Consider the following 13,516-nt stretch of genomic DNA (forward strand, 5'->3'; position numbering starts at 1 on the left):
GTCATACCTCTGCCTTACCATTTATACTTCTTTCCCCATATAGGAACAGCCACCAGTCAAACTGCCAGGAATCACCAGTTTCCCTCTCACAACTGCAAAGTTTATCTCATCCACCCTTTTCATAATTTTTCACTGTGTACCCATGCATTCTGACATCCAGGACAAACTTTTCTTCTGATCAATTTGGAGTGCCACTCCTAGTACACTTAAGTTCTGCTGTTGATATCCTTCTCTATGATAATCACCTAATTAAGTTAGGATATCTTTCTCACAATTTCTTTCCATTCACTTCAATATAAATTCCAGACAGTTTTTGCACCTTTTCCTTAAAGAAATTCAGTTTCCCTTGTATTTCAGTCCCAGAGCTCAACATGTAACATCATTAGCCTGTTCCTTTAGTTTATCAGTATTTTTCCACTGAAGTCCAAGAATGAGTTCTAAATGTACTTATGTTTATTGTCCTATTCACTACTATTAAGTTCTATTTTCTCCAAGTGATTTTGACAAGAAAAGATTATTTTTTTACCTATCTTATGTCTTTATAATCTGTAACCCATTTAATTGACTTACCTTTATTTGTACCTCAATCTTCCTTGCACAGCACATAATATTCAACACCTGTATTCCAGCTGGAAATACTGTATTTCTCTTAGCCTGTAATACTTACTTTCATTTCCTAAAAAAGAAATTCTGGCTCATCCATTTTTTGGGCCTTTGAGGTACCAACAGTCACGTAATTCACAGAATCACAGACTTATAGCATTGCTGAGGCTGGAAAGCACCTCTGGAAATCATCTAGTCCAACTCCTCTGCTCAAAGCAAGGTCATCTAGAGTAGGTGGTCCAGGACCATGTCTGCTCAGGTTTTGAATAAATCCACAGACTGAGATTTCACTACCTCTCTGGGCAATCTATTCCAGCATTTGACCACCCTCACAATAAAAACAGTTTTTTCTTATATGTAATTTCCTGTATTCGTTTGTTATAACTGGATAGCTTTTTTTAGTCACTGGGTACAGAGTTGAAGTAGAGGCAGGGAAAAGCAATGTTTTTTTTGACCTTGTTACATGGAGGGGAAGGTGTTTTTATTAAAAAATGTATTGCCTTTACAGGTAAACCTCATACCTTTAAATAAAACAAGACCTGTTGTTTTTCAGAAGGAAAGAGCTGGCAGTGAGAAAAGAGGAGAAAATTTGCAGAAGAGAAGGAATAATCTAGCAGACCAGCAGAGAAAAGCTCACGGCTGGAGTTGCAGCAAAAGTAAGAAGTTTACTCAAGAAGTTTACTCACAGGGTCATTCAGAAGACTAGTTGAGAACTAAAAGAGATGGGTGAAATCTTTGTATTACTGAACATGATGTCAAGACTTTGGGGATATGAACAGTATGGGGGTCTTATCTGACAACTTTTAAAATTATGAGTTTTCACACTTTTGCAGGCTATCCTTTCTCTAATACAAAATTATTAAAGTCAAAACTACAGATCTTTAAGCCTGAAGTTGTTGAGCTCTTCTAGTTCTGCAACCCTTCATAATGAAGCCACGAGGAAGGTGTAAAGACAAGCCAGAGATTTTGGTAGCTCATAAATTCAGAGGGGAATTTTTGTACAGGTTGCTGAGCTGTGAGTGGAACCACTATTTGGAGGAAGAGGATATCCTGGAACACCTCTGTTCCTCAAACCCTCAGAGAGCACACAGAGCACATACTGTTCTGCCTGCTGAAACCCTAACATTACCTTTAGACTTGTCTTGTAGAGGACCACAGGAGGCAGAAGAATATTTTCTGTATAAAATGCAGTATACTGCATGAGTCTCATATAACAAGGAAATCTATTATATATCCTATGGATCACTTGCTTTTCCCAATCTCTGAACCCAATGTTTTTAAGGACTTCATTTTCATGTGGCAATCATCAAGAAGCAACAAAGAACAGATCTTCTAAGTCCTTTTCCTTTTGAGAAGGCTAACAGTGAGGGAAGATCTGGGTCTTCAGAGCCAAATCTGAACCAAACGCTTAGATAATATGTCACAGTGGCAGATATAAAGTGATTTCTACAATATAGCATAATCCTAAGGGAGCTAAAATATGTACATGTAGAAATATAGGTATTTGCTATAGAACAGTTTCCATCTGTAAGGATGTCTTATTACATCCTAGGGTTGTCACAGTATATGATTCTGAGTGCAGCTCTCACACTTGAGTTACATCTAGCTGGACCTGTCTCCTGCCATTTGAGGCACAGGCACATAACAATTATACATAAACCTATATAATGCCAAAAGCAATTTAATAAGCTCCTATAAATATACAGACTTCTGAAGAAGTAAATAACTACATAGGGAGGAGAGTTGTATTCTTTCAACATAAAACTTTGCTATATTTAGGGTGGGGGTTCAAATCCAGATTGCATATATCTGTATGTAGATAAATAAATAAACAGGGCATCTAGTCAATACAGTCAGTGGAGCCTGGAAAGCAGCAACATCTGGTCACCTGAACTGACTCCAGGCTCTATTTGACTGTCTTGACTAGGGCCTTGATTCACTTATCAAATCACAGGTGCCTTACTGGCAGTAAGAACTTGCTCAGCTATCCAAGGTGCTGAAAGAGGACCTATAGCAGATCCACCACCCTCTGGAATGGCTTCTGGAGCTCAGGCAGGATCCCTTAATGCATGTTCAATGGCCCCAGCTATTGCTAAGACACCTGAATTATGCCATAACACCTTTTATCTTTTAATTGAAGGTGTCTTCTGAATTCATAAGGATGGTCCCATTTGACCACTGTGAAAATTTCCTTCCCTAACTATTATATCAGTCAGTCTTCATAGTATGAAATGGTATTAACTTTGTTAATATATATTAGTTTACATTACACATTGCAGTGTAACGCGGTCATGGAATTTTACTCCAATACCAAAGTCTTGGTCATGTTTAAGCAAAGCAAACTAAAGGACACCACCTCATCACAAGGACCAGAAGGACAGTCCAACCTTGGAAATAAGGACTTTGCTTCTCAGAATCTTACAGCTGTCCACAAAGAATAAAAGGTACCCCTGGGCAACCAAGGTAACACTAGCATCCTAGCCCCTCTAATACATCTTTGAAACCCTCCCAGCATTGTCTGGCATCATAGATAAGTAACTATAGCAAGACCAACTCCAGAGATACCTGGATGAGTAGAGAAGAAGCAACAATGCTGACGGATGATAAACCTGCAGAAATATAGTTGCTTTGCAAAGTTTCACTATGATTAGCAATCAGTAGTGTGTGTTTGTTAGTGATTAGTCAAATCATGCTGTACCTGAACATTTGAAGAGTGTAAGAACCCTGTGTAAAACCACATTCAGGGTGCCCCAGTTTGGCTGGGACACCTCATGTACATGAATAGATATTTACCTTTGTAATTCTACACTTTACATCCTAGTCTCTCTCCTCAGTCAACACAGGCCAGCTACGAATTTTCGTAACATGACCCACACTTATTTTAACAGGAAATATGTTGTTCACCTGAAACATTTTCCCAGCTCTATTGGTATGTCTAGCAGAAGTGATTTACAAACTTCTCGGTTCCAGACAAGGTGAGACTCCCAAGTCAGCAAGATCCTGGAGGTTACATTGTCCCACCTCTATTTTAGTGAATGAACCCAAAGATACTGAAGGCTTACGGTCTTTAAAGCTAGGGTTTAAAATAAATAGAGTGAGGTAATTCTTAAAGGCATAAAAACCCAATACTTGTCATGTTGACAAAGACTAAAGTAAAATGTTTGAAAAGCCATTCATTCCTGCTGAGTATGCTTTTGGAGGAGAGGGCTAGGTTTTGTCCATCTTGGCCCCCAGGTCAGCAACTCTTCTGTCTTCCTCTGCTGTAACACATGCTACACTGTCCTGAGTAAGTGCCTAAGTAAGCCAGATGTCTCTCAGGTTGCATTCCTGCTGCGAGCTCTCTGGTTTCTGTCCCTTCGTCTCTCTCCTTGCACATGCCATCCTCCCTGATACTCTAAAGCTCCTTCATCATCATCTTGTGGAAAAGACAATCTCCTCTTCTCAGATAGATCTGCCTGACCCAGAGTGCAGCATACAGGACAGCAAAAAGAGACACAGTAGAAGGTGAGCAAACATTTTATATTGTCCATCATACAAGACAGCTGATATCTACCCCTATGACCATGGTTTGTATTATAGAGGAATAAGTGAATGCTTTCATGGACCATAAATATTGCACATAATCCTTCTCCAAGAGAAAGTACCTCATTAAAGACCTTGAATACAGATGAAATATACATGCTTGAATTACTGAATATTAAAAGACATGTGACTCCTCCGTCCTGTAACTGTTAATTCTATGTTAGCCACTACGTTATATGACATATTTTGGCCTCCTATTCAGTAAATGTTTGTGTATTCCAGACGCAATGTTACATACAGGTATGTATTTGTACATATATATTCATATCCATATATACATCAGCAGTTACACTGCTCTGTCATTGAGATCCTTTCTTCTAGAAAGAAATACAAGCCAGTGCCAGTTTTGAAGCCATGGACACATGGTTAATGTAACTCATCTGTTTTTCTCATGCTGTATTCTAGGGACTTTAAGATCCTGCAATCACAGTGTCAAGGTTTGTCCTATAATTCGGTACTTTCTTCTATAAGGAAGGTTGCTACAGCTGAGTCTTACTCCACAGCACTGCAATCCAGACAAACAAGTCCTTCAGGTTCTCTCTACAATACCTAGAATGTATTTCATTCCCATTTTTGTTAGGTTGTTTTGTTTGGTTTTTTTTTGAGGTTGTTTCGGGTTTGGGTTTTTTTGAGGTAGTTTTGGGCCATTACAATGTTTACTCCTGGCTCAGCTGTGGCATGTCCTGGCCACAGTGAGGAAATTCCATTCACAGTAGAGGAGTCACTGCAGGAATATCTCTGTTATCCTAATAAAATTCGTTGTAGTTACCAGACAGATAATATTCTGGTAGTTTTTAAGTCTTGGATCCAAAGCAGCTATTGCTTCAAACAGCAGATTTACAAGCCTTGAATGTAACTGATATTACAAAAGTGCAAATTTCCTCACATTCCCTTCTTTTCTGGTAGATAAAGGCTATCCTTCAGAGATGTGAGCACTTCTTCCTTGCTCAGAATGCCAGAAGCTGGAAATCAGCAACTGCTCGTAAGAAGGGGACATCTATCCTTCAATATGGACTAAGCAAACCAGTGCATTTCCAGTCCAGCCCTTGGTCATTTTTGGTCATGGAAAGTTTAAGACTAATGAAGCAGAGTTCCATACAGCCATAGCAATTCCCTGAGCTAGTTTGTCCTCAAGAGTAATTATGTTTAAGCTGTTTTTAAATTGCAAAGGAAAAAGAAACACTCCTAGTTTCCTATTCTCATTAGAATGTCTGCAAAATTGTTTTCATTCTAGCCTCCAGCGGTCAGAAACTGCTGTGTCATTTGGCTTTCCTTAATGTTTGCCCATGTTAGAAAGGAAATAACTGAAGTGCTTCAACAGCTAAAAGAGAAGAAAATATACCAGGACGATTAATGTCAAGTACCAAGACTAGCAAGAAGAAAACGTAAGTGATGTGGCCCACCCTTCCTCTCTGAATTATAGTCTAAGTGCTGAAGAGGCCAGGCATGTGTTGTGCCCTAGTTCTTGCTCTCTGCCTTACGCTTCAGCATACCTCAGCTTTAGACAATAATTTCTGCCATCCAACCACTTCCTATACAGTCTGTGTCTATGTTTGCTGCCCTCATTCCTCACCAAGCAGATTTGTTCAAATGGCTCACACGTTCCCGTCATTGCCACTTTTATGGCTCTTTTTTTACCATCATCTTGCTGACGTGACTCTCTCTAATATTTTATAAATGAGCACATGTACCTGGGTTGATCTATCTCAACACCCTTTACAACTATAATGGCACCTATCAGCTATATTTGAAGCACTTAACCTGAGACAGGTATTCAATCTATCTGTTTTCCAGCTCCCAGCAGCACCACCTAAAACAGAGGACATCTCCTTGTCCAGCCAGATGGTTTGAAGTTTTTTAGAGTTATGGGCTGCATGTCCTAAATACAAACTGGTACTCAGGGAGGAACTTGTAGTATCACAGAAAATCAGCACAACTTAAGTCCAAACCTCTTATTTCTGGATGTGACTGTATCAAACTTAGGTGACTAGTTTGGGTGGTCCGGATTTAAGATAAGCATTGATGATCAAAACATCTGAGTATCACGTTCTTGACTTCTCCCTTTCCCAGCAATCTTTACAGAGGTTTATAAAATTTACAGGAAATGAAATCTGAACTCATTAGAAATTAAAAATGCAGTTTTTCTTTTCACATCTATTTGATTCTGAACCCCACCATATGCCACATTCAGTTCAGATTTTTAAAGTCAGTCATGCTAGAGCTACCCATAAACTAGAAACCCCATATTAACATTCACAGATATCCATCCCACCATCATAAAAAGAGATGGCCAATACTGGTGGCACTGTGTCAATTGATTGACTTTACATTAGCAAGTAAATGGCACGTTGACATTTTATCTCTTAGTCAGTAAGACAAAGAACACAACAACGTAAACATAACTAATAATGTTTTATTGGAGTAATTAAAATAATAGTGAAGAGGTAATGCATACAATGCTATTTTAAAAGCATGGGGAAAGACTGGATGAAGTTGTCTATCTGCTCTTCCTCCGTTTTTCAACAAGAAGCAAACCTGGAGGATGTGCTAATATTTGTGCCTACAACAGACAACAAATACAGATAGTGTTACGTTATTATTTTGTTCTTATTTTCTCAATATTAATATACATCATATATCCTCTGAAAGATTCCAGTGCAATGTAAGACTTTAATGCAAGGTGAGATTTTTTTTTTTATTTTATGCATTATGATGAGCTGTTTGTTGCACTATGATTCAGATTTTGCCAAAACTCATAAAAAGGAGCGAACCACAACAAGTCCATACTGAAAAAATGCAAAATCCTGTTGCTTTTCTGGGAGGTCTGAGCCCTATGCAGTTCTTCCAAGTACAGCAACTATTTCCAGTGCAGCACTGTAGTCAGACAGACAAGTTTTTGAGGCTGAATGATCCCCACAAACAATGTAGCACAGTAGCGTAACACCATGTTATCCCCATGAGGGATGGACTAGATGACTTTTCAAGGTCCCTTCCATCCCAAAGCATTCTATGATTCATGTCATGCCCAATTAATCTTGCCAAGAACACACTAGTCATCCAGGTATTTCAGCGATGTGCCCAATGCAACCATGAACCATGAAAGTATTTCCACAGGGTTCTGTGCTTTGTTGTGTGGAACCATCACTTGAATTAGGTGTTATGAAACAAATTTTTTAAATGAAAGACTATTAGCATAAATATTTTATTAAAATTGATAAATAGGGAGGTTTTGTTTGTTTCCATGTGAATGGTCTCCTTAATTCCATACTCTAACCAGTAATGTGAACTTAAAATACTTATGTACTTCAAGAGAATTTGTAAAAGAGCTTGCTGGAAGGTGCAAGGAAATTGATCATCTCCAGATAGTTCCATTAACTGTGCCGTTTCTCAATGGAGAATAGCAAGCTCAGAAGCATTAGATCTTAAGAATTAGTTTCTGGTTAACATAACATAAGATTTTATTACAAATACAAGCATAGTTCCAATTGTTTGCAATATAGCAGCAGCCTCTTAAGAAACTTTGATCAGATATTGACTGCATCCATTGATTTTAATGCTGAGAATTTTTACTTGCTGAAAATGTTGCACGCTTCCTGCTGACTATTAGAGCACTTACAAAGTGCTTCCCACTAGATCATCTGAAGCAAAACTTTTCCTAAGGCAATTTTAAAAATGCCAGCAGTTTCAAGTAGTTTGGCAGATCTCTAATTCTTCCCTTGTCATTACTTCATCTCCCAGTCCCTTCAAAATGTGGAAACTAAGCTGGGGCTGTTTTGCCTAGCACAAGAGCATGTGTAATTACCAGCTGTGATTCCAGAGACCAAGATCAGATTACTGGATGTGGCTGCTGTTGGTGTGTTTTGTGAAAGAAAAAAAGAAAACAGTTGACCAAGAATGGCTGAAAGTACAAAATTTGAGAAATCTTCAGCACCTTCAGAGTTAACCTCAAGTTGCACTGTGTGCTGGTTTTGGCTGGAATAGTTAATTTTCTTCATAGTAGCTAGTATGGGGCTATGTTTTAGATTTGTGCTGAAAACAGTGTCGATAACACAGGGATGTTTTAGTTACTGCTGGGCAGTGCTTACACAGAGTCAAGGCCTTTTCTGCTTCTCACACCACCCTACCAGTGAATAGGCTGGGGGTGCACAAGAAGCTGGGAGGGGACACAGCTGGGACAGCTGACCCCAACTGACCAAAGGGCTATTCCATACCATATGACGTCATGCTCAGCAGGTAAAGCTGGGGGAAGAAGAAGGAAGGGGAGGCAGAGTTATGGCATTTGTCTTCCCAACTAACCATTACACGTGATGGAGCCCTGCTTTCCTGGAGATGACTGAACACCTGCCTGCCAATGGGAAGCAGTGAATGAATTCCTTGTTTTGCTTTGCTTGAGTGCGCGGCTTTTGCTTTACCTACTAAACTGTCTTTATTTCAACAGACAAGTTTTTTCACTTTTACCCTTCCACTTCTCTCTCCCATCCCATTGTGGAGGGAGTGAGCGAGCAGCTGTGTGATGTTTATCTGCCTGCCAGGTTAAACCAAGACAGTCCTTTTTGGCGCCCAACCATTCTCGGCAACTAATTCCAGTGTTTCATCATCCTCATTGTAAAAAATTTCGTCCTTATATCTAGTCTAAATCTACCTTCTTTTAGTTTAAAACCATTACCCCTTGCCCTGTCGCTACAGGTCCTATTAAAAAGTCTGTCCCCATCATTCTTATAAGCTCCCTTTAGGTATTGAAAGGCTGCAATAAGGTGTCCCCACAGCCTTCTCTTTTCCAGGCTAAACAACCTCAACCCTCTCAGCCTTTCTTCAGGAGAGGTGTTCCAGCCCTCTGGTCATTTTCATGGCCCTCCTCTGGACCCTCTCCAACAGGTCCATGTCTTTCCTGTGCTGAGGGCTCCAGAGCTGGGCACAGTGCTCCAGGTAGGGTCTCACCAGAGCAGAGCAGAGGAGCAGAAACACTTCCCTCAATCTACTGGTCACCCTTCTTTTGATACAGCCCAGGATACAGTTGGCTTTCTGTGTTTGAAGCATAGATTGCCGGTTCATGTCCAGTTTTTCATCCACCAGTACCCCCAAGACCTTTTCCGCAGGAGTATTCTCAATCCCTTGATCCCCCAGTCTGTTTTGATACCAGGAGTTGCCCTGACCCTGGTGCAAGACCTTGCACTTGGCCTTGTTGAACCTCATGAAGTTCACATGGACCCACTTCTCAAGCTTGTCCACGTCCCTCTGAATGGCATCCCTCAGGCGTGTCAACCACACCACTCAGCTTGGTGTCATCTGCAAATCTGCTGAGGGGGCAGTCAATCCCACTGTCTATATGTCGTTGATGAAGATACTAAACAGTACTGCTCCCAAGACTTCACTAAATTTACTGTGCATTTTCGAACTTTTCAAATCTTCTTTTTCTGCCATTATGATACTATACTTACACATAAGTAATTTAGGAAGTAGTTTGTGAGCTGTGTTATTGTGTGTCTTATCATTGGAATAGTATTTACAAGTAATGATCGAGACCTGATTCCATCAAAACTTTGACTCAAGTCACCAAGTCTATGGTGAGTTTCACTTAAGGATGAGGTACACATATTCAAGTTCTGTCTAAACACTAAGCAGAAAATGAGATGTTTTTGCTGTGGGAAATATTCAGACTTCAGAAAAGTTACAAAACTGAAACATGGGTTCCAAAATATTTCTGAAATGCAGCCACAATGCCTCACAGGAGTACTTAATAGGACAATTCATGATCCCATCCTCATGTCTACACAGAATGTTTTTTCTAAACTACTTCTTCCATCGTTCACCAGAATCTATTAATTAGTTAATTAGTTAATCAGTTCAGTCATAGGCAATGGTTTGTGACTGGTAATAAAGTTTGCACATCTAGTACTGGGCATAGAAATGCAAAGAGATTCCTAGGACAGCCAACACCAAGTGTGATGAAACACCACATTAGCACTACAAGAGGATCAAAATATTAGCTTTTGGTTTCAGAAAAATTTTTGAAGATTGGACTGGTTTGTGTAAAAATAACAATAAAATAAAAAAAAATAAAATCTTCACTTTCCAATGAGAAAAAGTTATCAACAGCTCTGCAGGTTATGACCTTCACAGACTAGCTGTAAGAAGCAGCATTAAATGAAGTTTTTTCAAAGGCAACAAGTAGGCAAATAACCAGGGCACAAAAAAAGCTGTTTTGAATGACAATACAGAACAAACCCATTCTCCTTTGGTTTTCACAGAGGCACTAATGACTTACTTAGACTTCGAGTCATAGAATTGTTAAGGTTGAAAAAGACCCTCAAGATCATCAAGTCCAACCATTAACCTAGCACTGCCAACTCCACCACTAAACCATGTCCTCAAGCACCACATCTACAAGTCTTTTAAATACCTCCAGGGATGGAGACTCAACCACTTCCCTGCGCAGCCTGTTCCAGTGCCTGACTACCATTTCAATGAAAAAGTTTTTTCTAATACCCAACCTAAACTTCCCCTGGTGCAGATTAAGGACATTTCCTCTCATCCTATTGCTTGTTACTAGGGAGAAGAGATGGACCCTCGCCTCGCTACAACCTCCTTTCAGGTAGTTGTAGAGAGGAATAAGGTCTCCCCTGAGCCTCCTCTTCTCCAGACTAAACAACCCCAGCTCCCTCAGACGCTCCTCAGAAGACTTGTGCTCTAGACCCTTCACCAACTTGGTTGCCCTTCTTTGGACATGCTCCAGCACCTCAATGTCCTTCTTGTAGTGAGGGGCCCAAAACTGAACACAGTACTCAAGGTGTGGCCTCACCAGTGCTGAATACAGGGGCACTGTCATCTCCCTAGTCCTGCTGGCCACACTATTCCTGATACAAGCCAGGATGCCATTGGCCCTCTTGGCCACCTGAGCACACTGCTGGCTCATGTTCAGGCGGCTGTCAACCAACACCCCCAGGTTCTTTTCCACCAGGCAGCTCTCCAGCCACTCCTCCTCAAATCTGTAGCGTTGCATGGGGTTGTTGTGACACAAGTGCAGGACCCGGCACTTGGCCTTGTTGAACCTCATACAGTTGGCCCCAGCCCAACGATCCAGCCTGTCCAGGTCCCTCTGCAGGGCCTTCCTACCCTCCAGCAGATTGACACTTCCACCCAACCTGGTGTCGTCTGCAAACTTACTGAGGGTGCACTCAATCCCCTCACCCAGATCATCGATGAAGATGTTGAACAGGACTTCCCCCAGTACTGAGCCCTGAGGAACACCACTCGTGACTGGCCGCCAGCTGGATGTGACTCCATTTACCACCACTCTCTGGGCTCGGCTGTCCAGCCAGTTTTTAACCCAGCGCAGAGTGCACCCATCCAAGCCGTGAGCAGCCAGCTTCTCCAGGAGAATGCTGTGGGAGACAGTGTCAAAGGCCTTACTAAAGTCCAAGTAGACAACATCCACAGCCTTCCTCCCCTCATCCACTAAGCGGGTCACGTTGTCATAGAAGGAAACCAGGTTAGTGAAGCAGGACCTCCCTTTCATAGACCCATGCTGGCTGAGCCTGATCCCCTGGTTGTCCCGCACGTGCTGCATAATGGCACTCAAGATGATTTGTTCCATGACCTTCCCCGGCACCGAGGTGAGGCTCACAGGCCTGTAGTTCCCCGGATCCTCCTTCTGGCCCTTCTTGTAGAGGGGCACCACATTTGCTAACTTCCAGTCCACTGGGACCTCCCTGGTTGACCAGGACTGCTGATAAATGATGGAGAGTGGCTTGGCCAGCTCCTCTGCCAGCTCCCTCAGTATCCTCGGGTGCATCCCATCTGGCCCCATGGACTTATGAGCATTCAGGTGGAGGAGAAGGTCGATGACTGCCACCTCTTCGACAACTGGGGCTTCATTCTGCATCCTATCTCCATCTCCCAGCTCAGGGACCTGAAAACCCCAAGGGTGACCAGTCTGACTATTAAAGACTTATTAAGATGTTCGTGAAAAGACCTACAACAATACATAGTTTGTCTGCTGTGAAAGGTCAAAAGGCTGAGTCAGGCATGAAAACATTTAAACATCTGTTTTCAAGAAGTACAGATTAATTTAAATGTTAATACTTACTGACTAAAGCACTCCTTCAGTAAAACATATTGTAATTCACATATTTCCTCTGTGATTTTCACATGACAGCAATTCAGCTGTGTTTTCTTTCCTGAGAAAAACAATTTATCAAAGCACAGCCAAGTAATTTAAAAATTAGAATATTCATGCATCAGTACTAAAACTACTAATTACTTGAAAAATGCACTTAATTGCCCACTTAAATATTTGAGGATTATAAAAGTATTTTCAGCTGCTGTTCTGTTGATATTTCTACAACAAAAATGTTAAAAAGATATTTTCACTTACTTTTTTCCAGATCTAAAAGCATTCAGCACTATGCAAAACTCATCTTTCTCTAAGCCTACAAGCTGACTGCAGTTCTGACTTTAGATCTCACTTGTGCTATCTTCCAGTAACATCATTCTAGATAGTTTTCTTTTATCTGTATAAATCTATGTAGAAAGGGCTTTTATATGACAATAAACATGGGAAATTTTAAGGGTTTCTAATGTCTTAAGGAAATGTTAATGTTAAAGTATTCAAGATACAGAAAAAGGAGTTCTATCTGAGAAGCAACTAGACATATTACTTGTCCTGTACCTAAGTGATAGGTTTCAAAATGTAGCTGCCATGAGGTATTTGGAAAACACATATTATGCAGACGTTGTTCAGGTGAGGTCCTGCAAGGATCACTCTTCCCAAGACACATGACTTTCCTACTAATGAACTAAAAACATAAGCCCTGACTGCTAGAGATTGCAAATAACACAAAGATTAGAAGTATAATTCATAATAATCAAGATTTATGTTGCCCAATTCAAGTGAAATAAAGAAAAACATGTTTTTCACACATTACCACACTTGAAGTCAGAAATCTATGACAGGGCACTCTACCCTTGGAAGGAACATGTCTGAGAAAGACTTGAGGGTCATGGTAGATAACCAACCTGAGAAACACGAGCTCCAGCAATGACCTGGTAGCTGGAGAAATGAAAACTGTCCTTGGCTGCACATCTGGCATGGTGCTGCACATCTGGCATGGTGCTGCTGGATGCTGGGTTCAAGCTAAAGGCTCCTCCTTGGAGGAGGTTCAGAGAAGAGCTATGTGAATGATCATAGCAGTGGGTCATAGGCTCTTTTCCCCTGTGACCCTCTTCCCAGAACTGCCATCCCTCTGCCATTTCCACTTCTGAGTTTGCAATTCCAGTGGGGACAACAAAACCTCATTCAGAAACCACTACATTGCAGGGCTAAAAAACCTGT

General features: G+C 41.0%; 1 protein-coding gene across 4 annotated transcripts in view; it reads right to left on the minus strand.

Moving 5' to 3' along the window:
• The window catches only part of LOC148055902 (uncharacterized), a 117,400-nt gene that overhangs the window by 46,924 nt on the left and 56,960 nt on the right, over positions 1–13,516 (minus strand). For 3 of the 4 annotated variants that reach the window (XR_015704880.1, XR_015704882.1, XM_087758228.1), the window contains 2 exons: positions 12,272–12,362; positions 6,579–6,745 (listed from right to left, as the gene is read on the minus strand). The exons of the other annotated variant lie outside the window; for it this stretch is intronic. Coding sequence is in view for 1 of the 3 variants with exons in the window: in XM_087758228.1 (XP_087614354.1) it covers positions 6,733–6,745; positions 12,272–12,362 (104 nt within the window). In the remaining 2 variants the exon portion in view is untranslated. Of the gene's footprint in view, positions 1–6,578; positions 6,746–12,271; positions 12,363–13,516 lie in introns of those variants that run through there. 4 annotated transcript variants of the gene reach the window in all.

Source organism: Nipponia nippon, unplaced genomic scaffold, assembly GCF_047370975.1.
Source record: "Nipponia nippon isolate SJK-2023a ecotype South Korea unplaced genomic scaffold, ASM4737097v1 scaffold_2, whole genome shotgun sequence".
NCBI classification, from domain to species: Eukaryota; Metazoa; Chordata; class Aves; order Pelecaniformes; family Threskiornithidae; genus Nipponia; species Nipponia nippon.